This window comes from Rhinichthys klamathensis, unplaced genomic scaffold (assembly GCF_029890125.1).
Source record: "Rhinichthys klamathensis goyatoka isolate OS25496 unplaced genomic scaffold, OSU_Roscu_1.1 h1tg000013l_1, whole genome shotgun sequence".
Taxonomy (NCBI): Eukaryota; Metazoa; Chordata; class Actinopteri; order Cypriniformes; family Leuciscidae; genus Rhinichthys; species Rhinichthys klamathensis.
In genome coordinates this window covers 372,137-398,255 of record NW_026606565.1, presented here as the reverse complement: position 1 = coordinate 398,255, position 26,119 = coordinate 372,137, and the positions used below count along the sequence as shown (strand labels likewise).

Below are 26,119 nucleotides of genomic sequence, written 5' to 3'. Positions count from 1 at the left end.
GGGGCAGCGCTTGCAGGCTCACCACCTGGTCCCGTTTTAAGTGAGAGATAGTATAAACAAAAGGCCAATAAGGGGCAACTAGCGAGACCTGCTCCTTCTCCTCCCTGACTTAGCACAGGGCTGTGCAAGAAGGCTCACTGGGGAAACGCATCTCTGCGGAGGCCCCGGGGCCAGCTGTGTGCCAGTGTCTCCGTGCATCCTTCGCCAGGACTGCGATCTCCATGCGCATGATAGGGGCACGTTCACTCAACACCGAAGTGTAACACCGGCCGAATTGAATTGTTATAGCCGAGTCTGATGGTACGGAGGAGCAGGCTGGACCGGTTGGGAAGCATCTCTCCAGGCTTCCACGAACCGGGCCAGGGGGACCATAGGCACCACAGGGGTCTGAGTGTGCGGTGCGACACTTACCTGTCTCCACGGATCGGCAGGGGGTGCGTGAGAAGGCGTAATCGGGCCTTCGAACCGCACCCAGCCCGCACCCAGCTGCCGGCTGGCGACACAAGAGGGGGCTGAGGGGTGCAAGGCTTTACAGGGTTGCACACCGCCAGTCTGGCCCTCTTAGGACCCAGGAACAGAGGAATTTTCTCTTTTGACAATTCGGGTACCGCTTGACTCCGGGGAGCAAGCGGCAGAACAGTAACCATCTGAAGAGCTCGTCCCCCCATCCCTGGGTGGCCTGTCTCAGGGACGCTTAGGCGCTGCCAAACCAGGTGGCAAGCGTAAGACTGAGACTGGGCGGGCGGCCTCCCTGCGGCTGGCTCCACGCTGAGGCCTGGGTGGAGGCTGCTGCGGAGGCCAACCGGGAACGGAAGCAGCGGCAAGGGGATGCCCTCGGCAACGAGCAGACGGAGGAACTGCCACCGGCAGCGGGGTGGAGGCAGCAGCGGGCCGCCGGGGCAGGATGTGCCGAATGGCCTCCGTCTGCACCTGGACGGCAGAGATCTGTTGGGCGCAGTTCTCCACCACATCGCCGAACAGCCCAGCCTGGGAAATTGGGGAGTCCAGGAACTGAACCTTGTCCGCATCCATCATATCAACCAGGTTGAGACCGTGATGGTGCTCCTGGACCTCTAAAATGGACATCGCCAGACCGACTGCGTACGCCATAATGCTCGTGCCCTGGAGGGCGAGGACGGTTGCAGTGCGGAGCTCACCTATGAGCGCACGGTCTGGGCTACCCTCGTACATGGCCATGAGTGCCTTGGCCTGGTAGACCTGAAGCAACGCCATGGCATGCAAAGAGGAAGCGGCTTACCCACAGGCTTTGTAAGCTCTGCCCGTCAGAACGGACGAGAACTCACAGGCCTTAGAGATGAAACGAGGATCCCCCGTCCAAGAGGCAGCGGTCGCCGGACACAGGTGTGTTGCGACAGACCGCTCCACTGGAGGGAAGCCTCGTAACCCTTCACCGCTCCTCCGTCAAAGGTAGTGAGGGGGGAGGAGCTACTCTGACAGTTTCTGGCAGAGAAAGGTGCCGTCCATGACCTGGTAAGCTTTCCATGCACTTCGGGAAAGAAAGGCACTGGGGCGGAGGGCTGAGAACCAGCACGGCCCGCCCCGAGAAAACAATCATCCAACCGAGACTGTTTGGGACACGGTGGAGGATTCCACTCGAGCCTGACAGCCTTGGCGGCCCGTTTCAGCATAGCTGACATCTCTGTATCTGGCTCGGGCAACGTTACACTCCCAGAGGGTAAAGTAAAGTCATCATCTCCAGAGGTCAGCTCACCCTCCGATGCTGCAATCGGCATCCTGTCCTCTGGAGTGGCCCCGAATGAAACGGCTGGCGTCCATTACAGAGGGACCATCGCGCTCAACGTGGGGCTCCACCGGCTGCGGTGCAATAGAGGAGTGAGGGGCCCACAGAGATTGGTTACCGGGCAGGGAAGCCATTACTGTAATCCTCCGATCACCCATCCAACACGGCACCCTGGGGTGGGGCGTGGTAATGGGGACTCCACCTTCGAAGGAGAGTCTTGATCTCAACACCGCGATAGTCATGTTCCCGCAATGGGAACATGAACTATCCACAAATGCTGCTTCAGCGTGCTGTAAGCCCAAACACGTGCTACTATTGTGACCGTCAGAGGGGGACAGGGAACGACAGCATCCAGAAACGCACGGGTGGAATGACATCTTGAAAAAGACGCGAAAGCACCTATGTTGCTCTTTCAGGAAGTTTGGGACTCTCACCAGTGCCGGAGCACACAGGGGAATGATCGCGGCAACACTGACAGGAATGGTGGAGCCTGAACCAGTGAAGCACTCACTTTCTTCGCCCTCAACCGACCGTCAGACAAACAAACATTAAAAGAAAGCAGTTGAGAGCTCAGAAGGCCACTGCTGCACTCGCGCTGTAGAAACACCAGCACCGGGAGAGACTTCCAGAAGCACCGACACACTTGCTCGTTGAAAATATTCAACACTCTTCAGAGACATCGATGTGAAGACCGATCGGCTCCGAAGCGAAAGACAAATGGTGCGTGCATCCACATCGTATTTATACTCGCGCTGCGGGGCGGAGGGTGAGATGCAAAGCTCGCACGCCAATGTGCATTGGCTAGTTTTATCAATACTCGAAGATGTCAGGCTCCCTAAGCGTGACCCCAATCAGTCAACACGTCGACTACGTTGAACGTGAGCGACTGAAAGGGAACCCTGGATACTCCCTCACCACACACTTACATACATCCTTATACAAAGGACATTGAAACATGTCATAGGCTCACATTGCTTCCTTACTGCAAATACACTGAACCATGACCTCGTCTATCCCATAATCCCAGTGTTTGATCATCATGAGTACTAATACTAAAGGGAATATCAGCTTTGCCTTTAATCTGTAGTCCTCTCTCCACCTAATGCCTGTATTTACATATGCAAGTAAAGTCTTAGAGATATCGCTGACAGTGCATCCAGGGCACTTGCTCATCAGAATAAGGAGAATAAGGAGAGGCGCTGATGGGAATACAACAAGCCTGGCCAGTTTAATGTAGACGAAAGATTTTAAAAAGCCTTTCTCACCTCTCCCACCATCCCGTTCCAAACACCATCAATCTTTTTCCCATGTTTCCCATTGGTCACCAAGTAGAGATCATAGGTGAAGCCAACAATTCTGGCCAATCGCTTAAGAATGTCAATGCAGAATCCCTTGCAGCACTGTTTCATAGGTGCCACCCCTTCCTGAAGTGCACTGTAATCAGAGAGAAAGTGCTCACTTAGCTTTATTGCACGCGACAAGAAAATCCATCACATTCCCAAAAAGATTCAATTTGTTAACATTTGTTAATGCATTTGGTACCCAATATTTTATCATTCCTTTTTAGGAATAATATATTTAGCAATAAATAAATAAATAAATTAAATTAAATTAAAAAAAATTAAAAAAAAGTTTAGAAGTTTGAGATCAGTAAAAAAAAAAAAAAAGGAAATTCATGTTTTTATTCGGCACATTAAATTAATCAAAAGTGACAGTAAAGTATTTACTTTCATCAAAGAAAACCCCCCCCCCCCTAGTGAGAGAAAACAAGAGAAACATTGTTACCAGAGTGACAGAGAGTTACAAAGGGGATGTGAAATAAGGAAAGACAGAATAATGAGAAGGGCAAGGTTTTCAGTAGTATGTTGTCTTGGTACATTTTCTGTGATATAACTTAAATTGATGTAATGAGATGAAACGCGGACGCCTACATGACTGGTGTAGGAGTAGTGAAACAGCATCCGCAGAGACACACATACACAACAAGAGCTCAAGCAGATTGACAAGCAACATGATGGCTAAGTATGGGTAGAGATCGCCACAAGGCAATTCAAAATGAGGGGGGAGTGTGAAAAAAGAGAGAGAGGAAATGAGTGATCGATTGCAAAGCTAAGATAGGTGAGTATAGCCCCAGGAACTTCACAGTGATATCTTGGGGGAAAAAAGTGAGAGACACAGAGATAAAGACAAAATTGAAAGAATGTGACAAATGACTGGAGAAAGATGACCAAAGCTTCCAAAGAAAATTCTTTGGAACAAGATTTAAAAAAAAATACCTGAAAAAAATAGACCTTGCTTATATACAGTACCGGTCATATGCCTATCAAGCCTGCATTAATTTGATCAAAAATACAGAAAAAAACAGTAATATTGTGAATTTGTTAAAATAATGGTTTTCTTTTTTTAATATACTTTAAAATATAATTAATTTATTTGATGCAAAGCTGAATTTTCATCAGCCATTACTCCAGTCTTCAGTGTCACATGATCCTTCACTTTTATTCAGCAAGGATGTGTCAGTGACAGTAAAAATGTATATTGTTAAAAAATTCTATTTTGAATAAATGCTGTAGTATCACAGGTTCCAAAAAATATTAAGCAACAACTGTTTCACAACATTGATAATAACAGAGTATCAAATCAGCACATTAGAATGATTTCTGAAGGATCATGTGATGCTGAAGACTGGAGTAATGGCTGATTAAAATTCAGCTTTGCATCGCAGAAATAAATTATATTTTAAAATATATTAAAAATAGAAAACCATTATTTTAAATTGTAATAATATTTCACAATATTACTGTTTTTTTTTATTAAGCGTAGCGTTAGTTCTGGCAGGTCACGTTAGTCAAGCTTGCATCAGCTGACTCTCAGCTGATCCACGTCTACCTATAGGAATATGACGCCTATCACCGTGTACATATATAAGCTCCTTCAGTATTTTCAGCAGCTATCGCGTTTCTCAGGAGGTAATTACGCTCCTCCATCCCCAGCTCCTCCTCTCATCAGTCAGGATTTGGCATTCTGATTACCCCTGAATCAGACTAAAATTCTCTAATTATGTTGTCATTAAAATGAATGAATGATATCTGCAATAGCAATACATTCAAGTTTGTTCTGTTCTGTTTACCCAAAGGGGGGTTATTGCTGCTCTCCCTGCTCTTATCCATGCTAGGCTGCATGGATGCGCAGGGAGTTCTCGCCCAGAACGGAACCATACCGCCAATCCAAACTGTATGCTAATTGTCAATCGTATTTGACAATAGTGGTCCTGACAGAACTGTATTTTTTATTAAATAAATGTAGGCTTGTTGAGCATAAGAGACTTCTTTCAAAAACATTTTAAAACGTACTGTATATATATATATATATACAGTATATATACACAGTATATATGACAATAGCTTTTAATTTTTTTTTTTGAGAAAGGTTGATGGCCGAAATGTTGATTTAATAATTGAAGAATAAGAATTTGAGATGAATGAATGAATGTATGAATGTATAAATATGTTGCCAGTAATACAAATGAAATAAATAATACAAATAATGCTAGAAATACACCGTGTAGAATACAATAGCAGTAAAATACAACAACAAATGACAGATAAAATACAATAAAATAAAATTTGAATTATTGAAATTTGGCAAGATATAAAGACATTAAAACTACTAAGACTACTCTATTATACAAACAATGAATGAGTTAATATAAAGATTATAGCTTTGAAATCTGAGGCTTTGCAGTACTAATAGAAACTTGGTTGTAACAGATGCATGGCTAAAACTCCTCCACTAACACCTGCATTTGATCACTTTCAGACAGTTTAGGAAAATGCGGAATGACATTGGAATGCCTGTCTCACTGAAGGGTCATACACTAATTGTACAGGGAAGAAACTCCTTACCCTGTCCACTGAAACATACAATTTTCTAATTTAACATGGTTGTGTATTGTTCAAGTGAGTCCCAGGAAACCAATGTTCCTTTTCCCCAATATAGAAAAGCCCTGATAAATGGCAGAAGAGGAGGTCTGATGATTACTAACCTGGCATTAAGAGGCCGTCGGCATGGCACAGAGTCCCTAATGCAGGTTCCAGAGGCAGGGTCTGCAAGCTCCACGATAACGAAGGGGCGCTCCTCCAGGGTCACAACCCTCAGGTGCTGGGCATCATCAGGCGGCTGCAGGAAGGGGCCATAGCGAGACCAAGCAGGGTATCTCAGACGTAACACCCCATTCTCCCACCATCCTACCTAAGACCACACAGACAGTGCATGGTCGAGGGTCAGAGATCATTTGCGACTAGCGGTTGCAAAAATGTGGCCAATAATATAAAATAATAATCATTATGGCCATGATAAATCAATAATACATGAAAGTCAAAGGTCTTTTCAATGATTTCAGCTATTTAAAATGGTCTATTCTAAACAAGTCACTGAGGCTGGATTACAGGCAGGAATGGCTTCCCTTACTCAGGTTAAGCCTGTAAAGTGGGGAAGAATAGTGAAAAGTAAAAAATGAAAGACTTTCGCCTCTATGTTCCTCTGTGAGCTTATAGCTGAGGGCTCTCTAAAAACAGTCCTGTGCCCTTTTTACTCACTGGGGAATGAGTGGATTTTTCTTTTCAGAGAAAAAAAAGACAGATTTTTAGCTAAGTGACGGGCCACAGAGGAAAAGGTTACGAGCCTGAGAAAAAACAGAGAAGGGGTAAAATGTGTCAAGATGGGCTATGACAGCATAACTGAGCTCATAATCCATATACAGAAGATCAAGACCTACAGAATTGTACTGTATGTATCAGAGACAGTGGTACGCACAAGGTCCTTGATAGGAAATAAACCACAACAAGGTTGGCAATTAAAAGCATGCTTGATGCAATTAAGTATTATTTAATCATACATTTTTATTTTATCAAATAATAATATATTATTGTATATTATTATTTATTACAATGACTATTATTAATGTATGTAGATTATACTTTGTATAAAAAAGCCTTTATACAAAAAGTATAATCTGCATGTATTAATAATAATTAATAATATTTAATTCTTATTCTTAATAATAATAATACATTTTCTTATACCTCATACACAAACTGCAGCTAAAAAAAGTTGTTGTAAAACTAATTTGGAAGACCTTTATCCAAAGCAAAACCCGTATATAAGAAATGCTACAACACAAGTAATTCATCACAAGAAGACAGCAATAACAGAATAGCTGTGATACAAAGCATTAGTTCAATTTAAAGAGATATTTCACAGATATTTTCATATACCACAAAAAATAGAATATTTAAAGAATCTTCACATAGATCTTTTTCATACAACAGCTTATAGTGATCAAAGGTTGTCAAGCTTCAAAATGGCCAAAAAGCAATGCAAAAAAGCACCATTAACATAATCCATATATTTACATTCAGACTGAAATTGAAGTCTCACAACCAAACACCATGATGTCATGACATCAAATATCTGAGACAAATGTCAAACCTGCAAAAAGGTCATATGTGCGTCTACTTTAAAACCCCCTTTAGAGTGCTTTTATTTCATTTCAAAAGCTTGACAGTTTGTGATCCATGATCTGTCGCTGCATGGAAAAAATATGATGATTTGTTTGTGAAAAAATAACACAGGTTTGGAACGACACGTGGGTGAGTAAATAATGACAGAATTTTTCAGTTTTCAGAAATATTTCCTATAGGACACAACACTTCACGCACAACTGTCCTGTCCCAATCCCAACACTCAAACTTTGTTCGCAGCATTGAGCCATAGGAGTCTCCTCTACACACCGGCAGAGACTGGCAGCTATCAGCACCAAAGCACCCCTCGAGAGCTATTCAGATACAGCAAAAGATGTTCAGCTCTTATAAAACTGTTACAAAGTCTCCATGGCAGGCGAAGAATAAATATACTTCTCATACGCTGTGTATGTGCAAGCGTACGACTCTAAGAGATCAGCCAGAGGCTGGCAGCTAGAAGACTTTGCATATTAGCACAGGATCAGTGCAGAGGCAACTAATTGAAAGGAATGGAGCAGGAAATGGCAGCAGTCAGCATGCGGATTCCTGCGAGCGCTAGTCTCATTGAGCTAGTTATCCCACTTTCTAACTGCCCTGTAACCGAGGCTGTGCCACTACAAAGGCTCCGAAATCAAACGCATCCGGGGCGGATCATTGGAAATTACAAAAAGCCGATTCGGCGACATCCGCTCACCTGGTCCCCGTCTCGTTCTCTGTTCATCAATCTGTCTGCTTGGGTCAGTTTGACTGTCCATTTGTCTGCTTTCTCTCTCTCTCTCTCTCTCTCTGTCAGTCTCTCCACCCTTACAGTGTGTTAACCCAAAGATCTATTTTCTCTGAGCGCCACTGACAGGAGGGAAGAGAACAGGAAGGGAATGTTGTGTCTGCATCTGACAGACAGCGTCATCCCAGAATCAGCCACGGAAAGAGAATCAGCCACACATCTCAACAGGTGACACCGTCGTGTATTAAGGATGTCTGAACAGCTTCATAAAATATGCATGGCGTGTCACAAAGTAGCACAACCAGGCAAGATAGGACTGTGTGGGATTTTTGCTGCTTCTTGAGGGATAGAAATGCTAATCATGCAGAGTGTTTAGTGTCATGTCCTTACAATACTCTCTAATGTGTTTGAACGTGCTGTTGGGTTTCTCTTCTCCCTTTCTCTTCTCTGATCTTTCTCCTTTTTCCCCCTGAATCTTTCTTACTCTCTTCCACCTCCGAAATGCGGCGAGTTCTCAGGGCCGATCCGTGTCAGCAAGACGTCTTTAACTCTTCTCGACGTCGGAATGTGGGCCGACAAAACGACCGAAATAGGAGTGTTGAAGCATGTGTGGAGAACCAGAGATCCTGCAGTGAATAACAAGGAGCCGGAGTAGCAGAGATCTGGGCCCAAGCTGAGGGGGCAGAGCCTCACGCAGGCAGAGGTAGAGCAGGGGCCTGATCAAACACTGTCTCCCCCGGGAACGGATAATACTTTCACAGGGTGAAACACAAACACGCTGCCATGACACCCCCGTCCCTCTGAAAGTCCCTGTGAGAGGAGGATGAAACGAGGCGCTTTTACCCCAGCGCAATCCTTACAAATCCACTAGAAGATTTACACAGCATAAACACACATGGACACATCCTGACAGGTACAAAGAGGGTTTGGAAAAATGTGCCTGGCATTTCATTTCTTAAACGTCTCCCCCTGATATGTATCGATTTATGAGAACAGCATGGACAAATGGGATCAAAAGCGCTGTAGCAGTTAGTTTGTTAAAGCACTATAAATGCTGCATGTGGAAGCCGTCACATGAAGTGCCTTGTGCACGACGGCTTCTGGTAGTTGAGTCATCCGCATCCATTGTCTACTCCATGTTAGACGGAACGCATTTAAGACAACCAGAGACAAAACGGAGCGAAGACAAAGACGGCGTGCATCACATTTTAATAGAGTGCCCTCCTAAAACAAATGGAAATTGAAAACCTCCTATAGTCAGCGTGGAAGCCTTTTAAACGTACATTATGGCGCCCCATTAAATATATTATGTGAATCACAAAGACTCCGTGACTCTGAAGTACAAAAGCATCCAGACGTCTCTAACAGCACTTTTCTCCAGAACATATCTGCAAATGAGACGCAGGCGCCAAAGCCAGAACCAGCAGCATGCAACTCTTAACAGACTGTTGCACAGTTTGATGGGTTTTTTAAGAGTTGTTCCGTGCAAAGATTTTAAAAACTACAAAATACCACTGTTTTCTATAGCGTGTGCCATTGCTTGACCAAAAGTTTTAATGGAATAGAAAACTAAAACTTCTCTCAAGATTTACTCATGTCATTTCAAAAGCAGTTATTTTGGCCTTTTCCTCACATAAAGCTATCGAACACACTCTGATGGCAATCACTATTTTCCTCTTTGGTGAATTGGTATGAATTTGTACAGTCTCATATGTACTTTTTCGTATGATGTGTTAACCCTAACCTCACTGACGGTTATGTTTTGGGATGGATCTTCATGCTTACAAAAAAAATCGTATGTTTTCGTACAAATTAGATTGTACGAATTCACATGAAATCGCTAGCACATTAAATAGTTACGTTTTGCAATGAGATCAGGTTGAGCTATAATAAGACTTCAGAAGATTTGGAATATAGAACATGATTTATATGAAGCTCTTTTACTGCGAAGGTTTTTTTGTTTTTTTTTGCAGTCCCAGAGTAGTCACCATTCACTTTCATTGTGTAGAAAAGAACATTATTAAAACACTGCTTAGCATCTCATTTTATGGTCGACAGAAGATAGAAAATCATTTGGGTTTGGAACAAAATGAGAGTAAATGACAGAATTCTATTTTTGGTTGAACTATCTGTTCAATACAGGATGAAATAAAAGATATTAAGGAAATGAAAGACTGGCCTGATTCAGAATGGACTAAATGTAGAACAGGCAGTGAAAAAGAGCTCATTGGCTGGCACCTAAACAAAGCCTATACAAGAACATCGACAAAACAAACACTCGACCTTTCAAGACGCCCTGGGCAACACAATCCCAGTGCATCCTCTCACTTTCCTACTGGAGCATGTTAAGGTGAATCTGTTGCATGACAGAACGCGCTGCCGTTCGAAGTGCTATCAGTGGTCCAAGGCATGACAATACTCGTGAAAAGCATTGATTGTAAGCTATGTTGTGCTACTGAATACACAGAGTACAGTATATAAAGCACACAAATAAATATGGATGGTGACAAGCTATGGGAATCAGCAGAAAAATAACCCCCACTATATATCGATACTTTTTTGCTCTTATGGCTCAATGTCAGTGAATATCGCCCGAAGGAATCAGAATTTCTCCCAAGTACATAATCCGCTGTCTTTTTCTCTGTTAACAGATTGTAGAGGTGGAAAACACAGGCGCTGCCAGGGATTACAATTTTCAGTCTCTACCCTTGTCTTTGTGGCATCTAAATATTAATAATTCTGTTTTAAGGCACAGTTTGAGTGGCACCTTCATGTATATGACATTCTCCCCGGCTATATTTACTTAGTTGGGTTTGGTATCAGTTATTTTGTCTCACGACAGCGGTGCTCTGCGGGATAAATGTAGAGCCACAATGTCCCATGTGGCACCAACGATATCCTGATATACAAGAAGCCAATAAATTTAAAAGAGTTTTTATTCCTTTATTTATTTATTCCTTTTCCGCTCAGAGATACTTAACACAAGCATAACTAGCGAAGGAAGGGGAAGAGGGAAAAGAGGAAATCAAATCCATTCTCTAAAACCATTTCACAATTAATTATTTTCCATTTATTGCTGTTCACATAATAGTAATAAAGTCGCAAGCTAATAATGTAGGAAAGCATTGCTAATCTTAATAACATACTGAGGGTATCATGGATATGCATTGATAACAAGGCCAAATGTAAACATGAGCTAATTGTGCATTATGTACGTCCTCTTGAAACCCTAATTATATGTTTATATCATTGAGGCTTTAACGTTTCTCTGCAGTACAGCAGAATTGCACCGTCAACACCACAACACTCTCTCTCCTGCACAATGTGATGCATTGTTCAGAGTTAATTGTAATGGTTTTTTTCTGCTGTGGACTGTCATGGGAAATGGTTTTTGAAATTAGAGTAGCGTCAAGTAGTATATCATTTTAAAACTGTTTTCAATCTATATGTCTTACTGCTACAATCTGTAACATTAGGTTTTCAGCTCTTAGACAGCAAGTACATCATGACGATAGTCATGATGGAGTAAATCGCACATTTTATTAGAGCACTGCGCTGTCGTTACCTTTAAATCCCAATACGTACCGCAATCGTTCATATGCGTAATTAACAGCGCACAAAAACAGTCCATGTCATAAACAGACATCTCGAATGATATGTGGTCTCTCGAAATCCATTCCAGCGCATCGGTACTGCAGTGCTTAGCATGGCTACTGCAATGCTGCTTTTCATCCTGGACATTACCAATCCATAACAGCAGTTACACAAGAACGAACAGAAATAGAATTCTGATTAGTTCTTACGTCTTCCCAGCCACTCCCAGGCGTGTAGGAGATGACATCCAGAAAGGGATTGGCCAGGTAGCCCTCGTTATTGAACGAATAGTCCCGCCCACCGAGAGTGATGTTACTGAAATACCTGCAAAGCATAGAGAACAGAGCAGAAACAGTCTGTTGAGATGGAAGAGACCCAGAAAGAATTAGTATTAAAGACTCGAGAGGACACGTCAAAGAGGAAATCTCACGCAGAAAACTTCACAAACATCCTAATTAGGTCAGATTGCAAGAGTGTGTTGAAGGTAACCATTTTATTTCCTTCAGCAATGGAATCAAAGGAGGCAGTCACTCTATTTTGAGCACTTAATCTAAACCAGTAAAATACCCAGAACAGTGCCTAAATGTGACATTCTTTGTCACTGCTTCAAATGAATCTTTTTATCTTAAATCCAATATGCTTTTGGCAAAATGAAGACTGCACTCTTAAATAATTTGACTGGGTGAACAAGTTTAAAGGAGCAAAGTTTCCTCTGCTCTGTTCTTATGAGCCTTTTGAAAGCCTTTTGTGAATATTCCTCACAAAATTCCGCCAAAGATCTGTGCGATAAATGCGTGCAAAACCATTAAGTATAAGCCTATTTAGCAACCCATAATTACAACAGCAGCACTAAACAGGTGAATCTCTTTTCACCATCAATCCTCTTCTGATGTGTAATGAGTGCGAGTCACACTGGTTGTTAAGTTGAGAGTTTCTGCTCAGTGAGTCCATATAATTTCTCCTTACTATGTGTAAAACATGTTATAAACGGTGATTAACACATTTTTTTTTTTTTCATTCAGTCTATTGTTCAGAAATTCTAGTTTCATCACTGGCAGCCAGTGTTTTTCTCATCAAAATTATCGATGAAACTGTTTGTTAATGAAGCTTTTTTATTTCGCAGACGATAACGATTTTAATGAAATTTAGATTTAAACATACTGTTGGCGAAAATAACATGAGAAAAAATTACGCTGATTATTTGAATGAATCTAATCTTAGACAATAATGTCAGGGATATAAAATGTTTGAATATTTCATTACATTTGTCAACTAAATACATTAGTCTAGTAAAATTAGATGCCATTTTTGTCAAATTTGACTAAAATGGCAACTTAAAAGGAAGATTTAGTCAAAAAACGCCTCTCACGTCATGACAAAATTATACATCTGATTCATTAGCCACTATAGTGCAGTAAATGGTCGTATTATTTTGCACTATAACAAGTTTATGATTATGATATATGTTAAAATAATATGATAACAAGTACCAGTCTGCAATATAAAGGTCAAGACTGTTTTTGTACATCTAAAACAACTGGAAGCAGCTGATACATCCTTGCACAAGTTAAAAACGGACCTATTCGCTCTTACGTAAGATGAGTAACGTTCCCATTATAATAAATGAAACTGGCACATGCTTGTTAATTATAATGGGACTATTCTCGTTTTGATGTGTTGCTTGCTTTTAGGGTAGAGACAGCGTCAAACAGCTGCAATTGTTTATCCGCTCCCACCCACTTTGTTGTCTTAAACACAGGGGCATGTTGAACGCCTCTCCTACAGTCCCTGTGGTGGGGGAGTAAAGGACATCCATGCCCCAAAGGTGCAGCACTTTCACTCTCATTAGAGTGTGTCATTAAGGATAAACTGACTTACTATAAATGCAACAAAGCAGCAAATATATATATATATATATATATATATATATATATCAAAACAAAGTTGAAAGTTAATGCCAAACAAAATGAGCTTTAAACACAGTTCTCAGGGTGAACATAAATTGAGGGCTTTTAAAAGATTTTCAAGATCACACTGCATAATAACACCATAAACTACGCTGAAAGCACCATTTATTTGCATGTGATGGTTTAGCACTTGATTCACTAAATGAATTACACAGGCAATATCATGCACACACGTTCACAAAAGCAGCTTTATTAGCGCTGCAATACCATGGGCAAAAATGGTTTAACTCTTTAATGAATTTGCTCCTATGGGAGAGTCTAAATTAATTACTTATATGGTTGATATAACTATGGCTACTCCATATATAACAAAATTAAAATGTACTTTCTAAATAAATGTCACTGGTTATACTGTCCACAGTTCATCACAAAAAATGTTTGTTTAATAATCATGATCAAAAAAAATATTTGAACTTTTTCATTATTTTTGACCAATACAATTACACTTTATATATGCACTACTATACAAAAGTTTGGTGAAAGAAAGATTTTTAATGTTTAAAAAGTATCTTATGTTCACCGAGGCTGCATTTATTTGAACAAAAAACAGTAATAATGTGAAATATTACTACAATTTATAATAAGTTTTCCATTTCTAAATATTTTAAACAGTTATTTATTCCTGTGATGGCAAAGCTGAATTTTCAGCATCATTACACCAGTCTTCAGTGTCACATGATCCTTCAGAAATCATTCTAATAAACTGATTTACTGCTCAAGAACCATTTCTTCTTATTATCAATGTAGAAAACAGTTGTGCTTCTTAATATTTTTGTGGAAACCGTAATGCATATTTTTCAGGATTCTTTGATGAATAGATTTTTTTTTTAAAAGAACAGCATTTATTTCAAATAGATTTTTTTGTAAAAGTTTTTATTGTCAATTTTATTCATCCTTGCTGAATAAAAGTATTAATCTCTTTTTTTACTGATATAAAACTTTTGAACAGTAGTAAGTTTATTTAAAAAAAACTATTTTACAGCCTTCTTTCACTGCCCAATGAAATCTCATTTGATTAAAAATCAAATCCCGCCCTACATCATGTCCCACTGAATATTAATTTTCACTTAATACAACACATTACATTAGTTAAATGTTTTGCAAATACATTTTCATGTTCATGGTCACTATACCACAGTGTTGTGCTTGGTGTGAGACATGTATGTTTTGCACAGAAAGATACAACAAGTCAAATCTTGCATCGATGGAAAGAACTATCTCTTACTTCATTCTACCGCGAATCCTCTGCGTTCTGTTGCCATCCGTCTGGCAGTTAGTGACAAAGTGTGGACCTCCAGTGGCTCCGTAGTCCTTGCGCAACGCAACAGCTCCGTGGGTAAGGATGGACACCCCACGGGCGATACGTCTGCGGGGCTCGTCCCTCCAACCCTGCGGTCTGACTGCAAAAAGGCGATTGGGTAGTCCGGTCAGGCCCAGCTCGGACAGAGCTGGACCCACCGCGAACCATATGTGGGAGGCACTGGCCTGACCAGCTGCCCAAGCAGCTTGGAACACCTGTTCTGCTTCCTCCTGAGAGCAGTACAACAACCGCACCTACAGTAGGAGTGGGGGCAAAGAGGACAGAGGGGACCAAGATGAAAACCAGAGAGCAGGAGCAAGAGAGAAAACAAAAGCGAGTGCAAACAAGAACACAGAGGTCAAATGGGAGGAACAGACCACGAGCAGAATGAGAAGAGGAAATGGAAGAGAGGACAGGAGAGGTATTGGGATTATATATTTCAGTGCTGGAACCGATGTGTAAAATCACTAAGAACTGATCATGAAAATGTCACGTCTTTGCGATGTACTTGGGAGAGCCTCTTTCAGTGCTTGAAAAACGTCTTTCTTAAAAAACAACATTTAATTACATTTTACTGTTAAATTCTTATAATGAGAGTATTTCCATTTACATGAGAGCGTACTAATATCAAAAGAGCGATTCAAATGTCGCCGTCATCATTAAATTTCAGATACTTCATAGAGCACATGCAGATCAAACTGAGCACAACAGAAAGGGAATGCAATCACTTGGATCAGTGAATTTGGATTGAAATTTGAAATCCTTTACGCACTGCAATTAATGATATATGAACAGTAACTTTAATGGGATTGCTGAAAATTAAAGGGTTCATTACAGGAACTAATAAACTGATTACAGTAGACTGATGTACTACAGTATGTACCATGTTCAGAGGGCAGAATGTGTTCGTTTCCTGCAGTCACAAGTTCTACCTCTTAACAGTAAACTTTGCTATTTAAATGTTTTTTTTTTAAAACATGTAATAGACAGAAATGTCTAATTATTTTACAGGAGAGGAGCAGCTTAATGGTGCTGGGACATTCCTTAACGAAGACAGACAGATACTGGATGAAAAGAGAAGGAGAGAAAGAAAAGGGGAAGAAATGAGACTAGCACAATCTGGGAAGGAGAGAGAGAAAGGAAGAAAAGAACAGAAACTGAGAGAGGGGCTAAATATTTCACCTTTACAATACATGAGAGAGAAAAAAAACCCAAGAGAGACTGTAAAAAGAAGAAGAAAAGGTCAGTAGAGAACTAGGAAAAGAACTAGAGAATGAGAGGGAAAAAGATCAAGAATTCAACCTGTATCTAAACTCACCAGACCTGAACAAAACAGATTAAGTGTTGATATTATGTTCTTATTCTGTGTGCGTGTTTATGTCGAGTATACAGTATATCCTGTCCGTGTCTAAAGTAGGGGTGTGCGGTACTTTGAAAATCACAGTATGAGTGATATCATGTTCATGGTAATCTATATATCACATTATAAAATGGACAGGCCTGGTCCTAGCTTCTTTTTGATTGGTCAACGCAGCATTCCAGCCATGCTAAAGTCCACATTTTAAAATCACGCAGCAGATACGCTGAAGTACTTTAATAGCAATCACTACTGACTGAAGCATTTACGGTATACCACCATCATACTACTTACTGTATTCTACTATGTAACTTTCTGTCTTCTTTTTTTTCTTTATATATGTGTGCAATATTTATTTCGGTGTGTGTGTAATTGAGCAGAGGCACTACAGACTGAATCTAATGCATACGGCATTGGGTTGCACCGCCACAGGCTCTGTGTTATATTAACACTGACATCAGTGTACTGGGACCCACAAGGCACAATAACACCCTCTAACACACACATACACAGAACAATAACAGCCTGGAGCCAGGGGGAGACAGAGGACAACCTGTGACACACATACACACACATACACATTACACAAATATAGGTAGAGATGGGAAAGAGAATGAGAATGAGAGGAGAACGGAAAAAGGACAGTGAAAGGTCACAGAAAGATGGTGGAGTAAACAGCCAAAAGAAAAGAAATGGTTAAGGACAGGAAGTGATGTCAGGTGGAGGGAGGAAGAATAAGTGAATGATTAAATGAGCGAGTAAGCGAATACGTGAGACATAAATGCAATGACCTTCCCTCTCTACCTGTGCTTCGTTCTCTTTCAACAGCCGTCGTGCTCGCGCTCCTCCTGGGTCATCGGTTAAATTCAACATCACTATGCTCTTCTTCTCCCAGCCGATGAATGACCCGTCGGTCAAACCTTCCACTATTGACAGGAAGTCCTGGTAGCCATGGTGACGTGTGGACACCACTGAGAAGGCCGTCCAATCGTACTCCTCCAGCACCTCAAAGATCACCTCCAATTGGAGTGCGGTGGAAGAGCTGAACTGTAGGAAGATTGAGCCGGTCTCCTGCAGAGCAATTAAGAAGGTAAACGACTACATTTCCCAAGACTAAAGAGTCAAGACCGTCGATTCATTCCTTGCATAAGGCATCATGGGAACTACATTTCTAATGTGACATTCTCTAATCGTGACATCAGACAGAGCTAGTCTTCTGCAGTGCAATTAAGGGGAAAAAATAACTACATTTCCTGTGATTGAAGACTATTTATTGCCTCCATAAAGCATCATAGGAATTCAATTTCTTATAAAGAGTTTCTGAGATATGCAGCCGCTGTAGAAACAGGAGGGAGGTACTTCAGTGACTCCAATCGTCACCGGAGTACGTCGCACAGATTCCAATTTAATTTGCAATGCAATGGAGTGTGCGTGTAGGTCCGGGAGAGTGTAGGATTCAATGCAACATCATCAAAAGGATTTAACATCATGTCTCCAGAGTTGTTAGTAATAATAATAAAACATTTGTAAATGAAAAAAACTTGTCTTTTTTCCTTTTGTTGTTTTCATACTGTGCTAAAGAGAACATGTTATTAATCTCGAGATGAGCAACTGAAATTGCGAAACCCAGACCGTAGCACTTCAGTGAACACAAGAGAGAAAAAAGAGCAGACCATATGGCCTGCAGTGGTAATGCATAACCTTTGGCCTTGCTATTTATCAAAATGGATGTTAGTAATGCCATCCCTTCCTACAGTTATCGGTGTACCCCGATCAGGCCCCGACAGAGACGACGGCAGCCCTATCTCTGTCCGTTTAACACTCCTCCTCAGGCGGTACCATTAACAAACAATGCCCTTATAGCACTGCAGCAAGCCAAACACTATCTAGCAAGTGTTAGAGTTCATTAACACCAAGAGCTTGCAGAGAGATGTTTGTGAGGAATTTCCACAGTCCAAAGAAACCCCAATATTGTTTTTTTCTTTTAAAAGTAAATAGTGCTGTCAAATAATTCAGTGCCGTTAAAGTGCATCTGAGACTGTTCAAACTGGTCTGTTCTGATAAATCCTCAATGGCCCAGTTTTATTTTGCTATGAAATGGCATAGAGTCTATGCCATAGACAGTACAGTTAATCAGGAAAAAGCACTATTCATTTCAAGACAGCTATACTTCAAAATTAAAATCAATCGTACTGGCTGTGTACAATCGCTTTTAATAGGTATTTGCTTACAAAGCAGGCTTACAAGAAATACTTTAAAAAGGACAAGTTTAAGTCTGTAGACTTCGGTTCTGTATTTAAAATAATTTATTGAGTAAGCAGCAGTCTATATTGAAAGATTTGCTGTGAAATCCAAGGTTGATCAATGAAATGTGCACAGAGGTTAAGTCAAATTAATTTAACTCAGAGTATGGAATCATTGTAAATAATAACTAGTTGTTTTCTAACCTTAATGCACTTACAGTAATTGAGTGAAATCAAACTTGCGGTCACATTGGTGAAATTTCGCAGGCAAAAAAAAGGTTTATTAAGGTTTAGTGTAGCAATACATGAAGCACTGCTCACACAGACTCACTCACTTTCAAACCAAGCAGCTGTTTGTTGGTAAGCGCGGCGAATTCGCATGACCAACTTGAACATGGGTGAAATCTGCTTGGGGAACTCCTAATCGTGTGGATTCTTATTGAAATGACAGGATTTCATCTGCGAAATTTCGTTGAGCAAAGGTAAATATGACCTATCTTAATTCTGTAAACAGCCATACCTGTGGTACCCTGCCCAGACCCGCTCCCCCTCCCACAGCAACGATGGGGAGGCCGGTCTGGGCCGAAACGAACTCCAGCATGGGGGCCAGGGGGCCGGAGGCCAGCGGAAGGGGTCTCTCATCTTCATACACTAGTCCCTGAAGGGGTCTGGCTGCCAGCAGGTCACACAGCTGAGAGAGCAGCGTCCTGGGACTGCTGTCATTCACCTGTAGTCAAATCACATTCACTTCACATTCATGTTCACATTCACACCACATTAACTTCTGTAGTTTTGAATAAGCACTCCTGTATAAGTGCCCATCATATTACTCTACTTTTGTGTTCGCACTTCAGTTAACTTGAAGTCCGCCTGTGGTGAAAATCAAGTTTTTAAAGGACAACTCCGGCGCAAAATGAACCTCGGGTGTAATAACACATTGGTACAGACTAAATCGTTCCCTGAGATTTGTTTTCATGATAATCGAATATAAAGAGTTTTATCTCTAAAAACAGTTTAGCTTATAACGCTAGTATATTGGGCATCGAGTAAGCAAAAAGAGATCGCTAGTTAATACCATTAACAAGGCTCAAATTAGCCCCACACTAACACGGCAGCATAATGAGTGTCCTTACATGCAAACCGAAGCATTGAGAACTTTGTAAGTGTATAGACAGTTTAATAAGAAGATACTTTACACAGACAGTACAGTTAGCGCATACAGACAGCAGCCATCTTGGAGAACAGTCTCGATCAATAGAACCACGAAGGTGAGCGAACAGTACGTGTAGATATTGAAGATAAGATAAATTATATTTATTTTTTTATTTTCTCTGTTGCGTTCAGTGCTTCTCTTATGCGCTCAGTGCTTTCTTCCGGAAACAACGGACCATATGAGATTCCAAGTCACAGTTCAGCTCACGTATCACCGTGTTCGTGGTTTGACTAATCGAGACTGTTTTCCAAGATGGCTGCTGTCTGTATGCGCTAGCTGTACTGTCTGTGTAAGTATTAAACTGTCTATACACTTACAAAGTTCTCAATGCTTCGGTTTGCATGTAAGGACACTCATTATGCTGCCGTGTTAGTGTGGGGCTAATTTGAGCCTTGTTAATGGTATTAACTAGCGATCTCTTTTTGCTTACTCGATGCCCAATATACTAGCGTTATAAGCTAAACTGTTTTTAGAGATAAAACTCTTTATATTCGATTATCATGAAAACAAATCTCAGGGAACGATTTAGTCTGTACCAATGTGTTATTACACCCGAGGTTCATTTTGCACCGGAGTTGTCCTTTAATGTTGTTTATATGTCTATGTGTTGTTTTTAATGTGCTTTAAGACAAACCATGTGCAAATTCATAAGTCAACACCATTGTTGAGTATTTTCTCCTTAAACCTGCAGTGAAAAAAAGACAGTCTAAAAAACGCAGTTTGAAATTGCTGGTGTTTCTGACATCACAAACTACCTTGTAACCATTAACCAATCACGTCAACGTGCTGGTGGGCTTTAGCATATCATTAACAGCGAACTAGCAGGAAGTCCCGAGAGATGCCAGGTTATCCCGGTATATTTTTTTTTGTTGAAATGAAAAATTTGGTAGATTTAGCAATATAGCGGGTGAATTGTGTATATTACAATGTTATGATGAACTATATGCCTTTCTCCACTGACGTTCTGAGTTGTTCAAAACGTTTCTGATGATTGTTACTTAGAAGGCAGACTGAGATGGCGAATGGGAATATAGTTTGTGTAACATTAGCAACACATTATTAGTTGTTTGATAACATAGTCAAGCAAAAGGCCAATCATATTAATTACGTTATGTGTCCGACATTGTAAAGAGCGATACAATTGTGCAGCGTTTACCTCAGTAAGATGGCCGAGTGAATCTCTGAGCTGGTGCGAGTGAGTGGAGGTGGAGCTAATTAGCATATTCATGGTTCCGCGTATACTAAATGAAGCAAGGGTGTAGACCGAGTTGCATTCAAGCTATTTTAAGGCACGAATCATTTTTTTTCACAGGAAAAAAAAACTTTTAAACTTGTCATTTTGGTGATCAAAGATGAGTTTAAAGGGATAAAATTATTGACTACAGGGGGACTTTAAATTAACAGTGTTCAGGTATTCTAGGTTACTCTATATGTAAAATCACAATCTGTCTCCACCCTGAAAGCAATCAATTCCATTCCAGTTGCATGACCTCTTTCAGACTGACCTGAAGCCAGATTACGTTTGCGGATCCCCACTGGGTGACGACGCTCTCACCAAAGCTGCTGTGCACACGCCCGAAACCTGGGTACGGCACCCGACCTGCAGCTGCTGCAGCCCCTGCTTCCCCTTGTTGAACGGTTGAGCCCGCGTGGATCACTGCGATGTTGAAGTGCATTGATGCCACCGGGTCCCGTTCACGCTCTCGGGGCCGGAGCAAGAGATGAGGGGAGGAGCTAGTCTGACCCGCCCATTCTACCAGGGCCAATAGCAGAGAAAGCGTGGGTACTGTGACCATGGCAACAAACATGGAGGCCAAACGAGAGGGCACAAAGAAAGCCTGAGTGAAACCAGGAAGGGAAAAGCAAGAGAGAAACTGCAATTAAAATAAAATCATAAATTCAATATATTGCATACAATTAAAAAAAAACTTGAGAGATACAGAGAGTAAAGATTAGAATGAGAGAAGGAAAGTGAAGTAGAACAAGAAATATACCAAGAAAGTAAGAGAACAGACAAAAGAAGGGAAGAAAATGAAATGGTCTTTATTCAGGCCACAGGCTGAAATGGAGCAACACAGGAGGAAAACAAACACAGAGAGAGGGTAATTGATAGAGGGATAGAGAGAAACTGCATATGATTCCGGCATGTACAGGTTTAGCTGTTCTAATGAAGGCCTAAATGTCCTAGTGAAACCGTCTTGTGAGAGCATCTGAAGTGGACTTAACTATTTGGAGGGCTCACCGATCAGCCAAATCATGTATTACTTTAAAGGGATAGTTCACCCAAAAATGTATATTCTGTCATCATTTAGTCATCCAAGTGTTGTTCCAAACCCGCAAGACTTTCGTTTTATCTTTGAAACACAAATGACGATATTTTTATTAAAACAGCTACACAACTACCACTTTGACGCTTCAAAAAGTTCATAAAGAGATTGTAAAACTAATACATATGAATTGAGCGGTTAAGTCCAAATTTTCTGAAGAGACACGATCACTTTACATGATAAACAGAATGAATTTAGGCTTTTATTCACTCAGATCTTATTAAAAAAAATCTTCATTTGTGTTCAGGAGAGGAACAAAAGCCTTACGGGTCGGGAACGACATGAGGGTAGGTAAATGATGACAGAATTTTCCTGTTCGGGTGAACTAACCCTTTAAATGTAAGAATGTCAACAGGCTTGTACAAGGGTTTTGCCTATATTAAATAGGTCAATGACTAAAAATGAGGGAACAATCTTTTAAATCTTCTTTAAATCTCATGTGCATGTATTCTGGATTCATGTTAGTTTGAACTTTTTTACAAATATGTAATACATGATGTGAGTGTACACATCCTAGACATTATTTTTAATGATTTCAAAAAAAGGTTTTAAAATATATATTTAAGGTAAACCGAGAAAGCAATTCGTAACCATTTTATATTTTGGTGAATTTGTATGAATTTTCACAATCACATTTGTACGTTTTTGAGCAATCTGCTTTCGCCCTACTGAAGGTTAGTGGTCTCTGTCAAGAGTAGAAGCAAAGAAACACACGAGACATGAGTAACAAACTTCATCAATCTTGTTTACTCTTCACGTCCGTTCTCACACATTACGCCACTACACAACACTTCTTACAACACTCTTTTAAAATAGTACTCCCAACACAATTCTACCCATGCACGAATACAACCGTTAGATTTCTAAAAATCATGTAATCCTATAAAATCATTACAAATCACACTGTAGGACATGGATCTATTCAACTTGGGAAATTTAAGCAGTGAAGCAGTTTTTTTCCCCCTAAAAAAAAAAAGATTATGCCAAACTAATTCGGAAAAAAAAATCATCACCTCATTAATAATATAGCTTCTAATGTCTGTGTGTGCACTAATAAAAACAGTCAAGGAATGAATGGTGGTTACTAAGGTGAATAAATAATAACAAACAATAAAATATAAACACCCACATAATACTTCATACCCACACTCACATCAACATCACTGAACACACGCACACCAATAAAATGATTTAGAGAGTTAGAGGTTAGTGCAGTTGATATGTAAGAAAGTATCTCCACACTGTCTTAATCTCCTTTCTATCTCAGCCACACACACACACACAATACAAGCAAATCATTTTCAATTTACTTTTGTGGCAGCCTCCTCCTGCCTGCTCCTCTCTGTTTCATGACTTCAGGTGCTAATGCAATTGCTTGGAATCACCAGGCTCTGACATAATATTCCCTCTCTCCCAAATCTGTCACCACTCTCTGGGTTTGTTCTCCTTTTGTTGTATTCTCTTTCTCCCTCTGTTATATTTATCTATCTCTAAGTCTGTTGGTCTGTTGACCCTGACAAGTCCTTCAGATGAATGAGAGAAAGAATTAAGAGGCCAAATTCGAAGGAAGAATGAAAAGAATATGGGAGAGATGGAGACAGAGAGAGAGAGAGAAAGAGGGAGACAGGCAGACATTGGAATTCTGTTTGGCTGAAAGAGGTAAATATAGTCCTAATGACTAAGATGTGGACAGAGATGGGGAGGAGGGGGAAATGGAAGCAGTGGAGAAAAAGAAAGAGGGATGAAATATGGAGGAATAGAGGAAAGGAGAGAAATATTGATTACTGGGGTATGTGTACGTGTTTGGCCTGACCAAACACACTGGCAATCCTCCAGTTTTGACAGACAAGGGATAGTGTGTGCGTGTGTGTGTGTGTGTGTGTGTGTGTGTGTGTGTGTGAGTGTGTGTGTGTGTGTGTGTGTGTGTGTGTTGGTTGGGGTTGGAACGCACGAAAGAGCACAAGACCACATTCCACAATAGCATATTACTGTTTTTGAGTCACTTCAAATTAACCTGGTGTAATCATAGCCTGGGCTTGTCATTTGGGATCCCACTGTGCTAATGTTGTGCAAAAGCAGCAATTTACGGCCGCTTCCACACTTTGCATTCTACAGTAGGAGACGTGGGAAGTGCACATGCAGTCCTGAATTCATCAAAGAGAGCCAAAAACACTCAATGATATATCATCCACAAAGGAAGGGACATGTGCTTCGCTGTTGCTTACAGACCCCCGGGCGATTCTAAAATACTACAGAGTACATTACTATAACGGGTCCATATAAATTTACATAAATCTCTTGTGTCCCTGACTGGTTTATTAAACATGCTGTGAACACTGTGCTTTAAAAGACATGTTCAGTTCAGTTATTTACAGTTTATGAACATACAGCACAAAATGTATGTTTACACAATTATTAGATTTATAAGACACAAGGTCAATTTATTTCCATTACAAAGAACTTGTGCAGTTTATGGGTATTATATCAGTACATTCATGCATATAACATATAAATATACATATTGGCAATATTTACAAATATAAAAGGTCTATTTAGCCAAGTCTGAATAAAAAAATCTTGACATTTGCTCTAGCTCTGCTTACCATGCTCACGAGAGGAACAGCAATGTTTGATTTATGAAAAAAATCTGTATTTTAAGGCATATCTTTTCAATTAACTGTTGATCCAGTTGACAAAAGCGGTCTCTCTGCGGTCCCTCTGATTTATTCAGAAAACTTACTGATTCGGTTCCCTAGTTCAATTCGCTGGAACAATGATCCCATTGCAGCAGTTCAATGGGGAAGCTCACTTAAGGGGAAGATTATCAGTGAATAACACCACATAGGCTAATATATACAGGGGTATATAAATTGGCTATTGGGCTGAGGCCGTTCAGCACATAGGCTTAAACTGGTAACTCATCAGTGGACTTTGAACTTTCCTCATATATTTTCAACAATATAGGCTATATTTTTTGACACCTTTCTTACTAATTCAAGCAATGATTCAAAAGCACTGCCTTTAAAGCATTAAATAATGGACAAACAGCGCACAAGTGAATTACAGTAGTGTGAGCACAGTGACAAAGCTTGCACGTAAAATATAAACCTGCAAAAACAACAAACCCCAAACTCGAGCACAAAAAACAAATTTGATTGTGCACAAAAATCATCACGTTGTGAGAAGTAACAAAACTGCGAGTCCTGACAGGTCTGACCTGACCTGACCCGACCCGACAGCAGAACTGACCACAAACGTGAGTTCTGTTCTGCATGCGCACGCAGATCTGAACACATGCGATGCGTGTGCTTAAATCTTCACATGCAAGAGTTTGATTTGACAGGGGGCGGGGTCCAAACTTATGTGTTGTTAACAAATGCTATTGGCTGCTGGCCTTCTTTAAAACTCTTATTTTGATAGGCTGCTTGTATTACGTTAAAGGGATACGTTTTCTTGTTGTGTTCATGTCTAAATAGCTGTAAGATTCTTTGTTTATTATAGAGCAGCGGGTTTCCATTAAGGCAAACATGCTCAGTTTCAAAAACGTATGATGCTCGGGGAAACAGCTTATTATAAACGTCAGCTATTTAAAATGAAAGATGAAGGTTGTGATATTAATGTTGTACACTAGAGGGATCATCACAGGATCTTTTAAGCCTAATGTTTTCCCTATCAGTTTCCATCCCTTTGAATGGAAATTCATCCCTTTGAATGCATTGATCTAGTTAATTTGTATAACTATGGTGTACTGACAGTATAGTTTTATATAGGTCTGTAATGTAGAAATATGTGAAAGGCTTATAGATCATTAAATGTTTATTCAACTTTTATAGACCCAGACCCCAAAAAAGTTTTCAAATTGCCAGACATGATTAATTATATTGCTGTCCATTTAAAATGAAGATACAATTTTATTTGCCTTTTGAAGAAAATACATATTTTACATATACATTTAAGATTTCTATTAAGACCCTTATATTGCAGTATGAATTAAAAAGGAAACATACAGACAGCACATTTTCATATAACCTGACACCAGCTTATAAGCACATGCAGCACAAAAATTATTCCAATGTATTTTTTTCTAACATGTTGTCCACCCAAAAATGA

The 26,119-nt window shown here is 40.4% G+C and overlaps 1 protein-coding gene across 2 annotated transcripts in view; it reads right to left on the bottom strand.

Moving 5' to 3' along the window:
* Positions 1-26,119, bottom strand: part of LOC130104057 (glutamate receptor ionotropic, NMDA 2D) — an 86,892-nt gene that overhangs the window by 27,525 nt on the left and 33,248 nt on the right. The window contains exons 1-8 of one of the 2 annotated variants that reach the window (XM_056270461.1): positions 23,320-23,621; positions 21,188-21,520; positions 18,990-19,196; positions 17,031-17,297; positions 14,795-15,123; positions 11,812-11,926; positions 5,808-6,013; positions 3,028-3,196 (exon numbers count right to left, since the gene is read on the bottom strand). In XM_056270461.1, the coding sequence (XP_056126436.1) occupies positions 3,028-3,196; positions 5,808-6,013; positions 11,812-11,926; positions 14,795-15,123; positions 17,031-17,297; positions 18,990-19,196; positions 21,188-21,490 (1,596 nt within the window). In that variant the 5' untranslated portion in view covers positions 21,491-21,520; positions 23,320-23,621. Of the gene's footprint in view, positions 1-3,027; positions 3,197-5,807; positions 6,014-11,811; positions 11,927-14,794; positions 15,124-17,030; positions 17,298-18,989; positions 19,197-21,187; positions 21,521-23,319; positions 23,622-26,119 lie in introns of those variants that run through there. The other variant, XM_056270451.1, reaches the window with a different exon arrangement.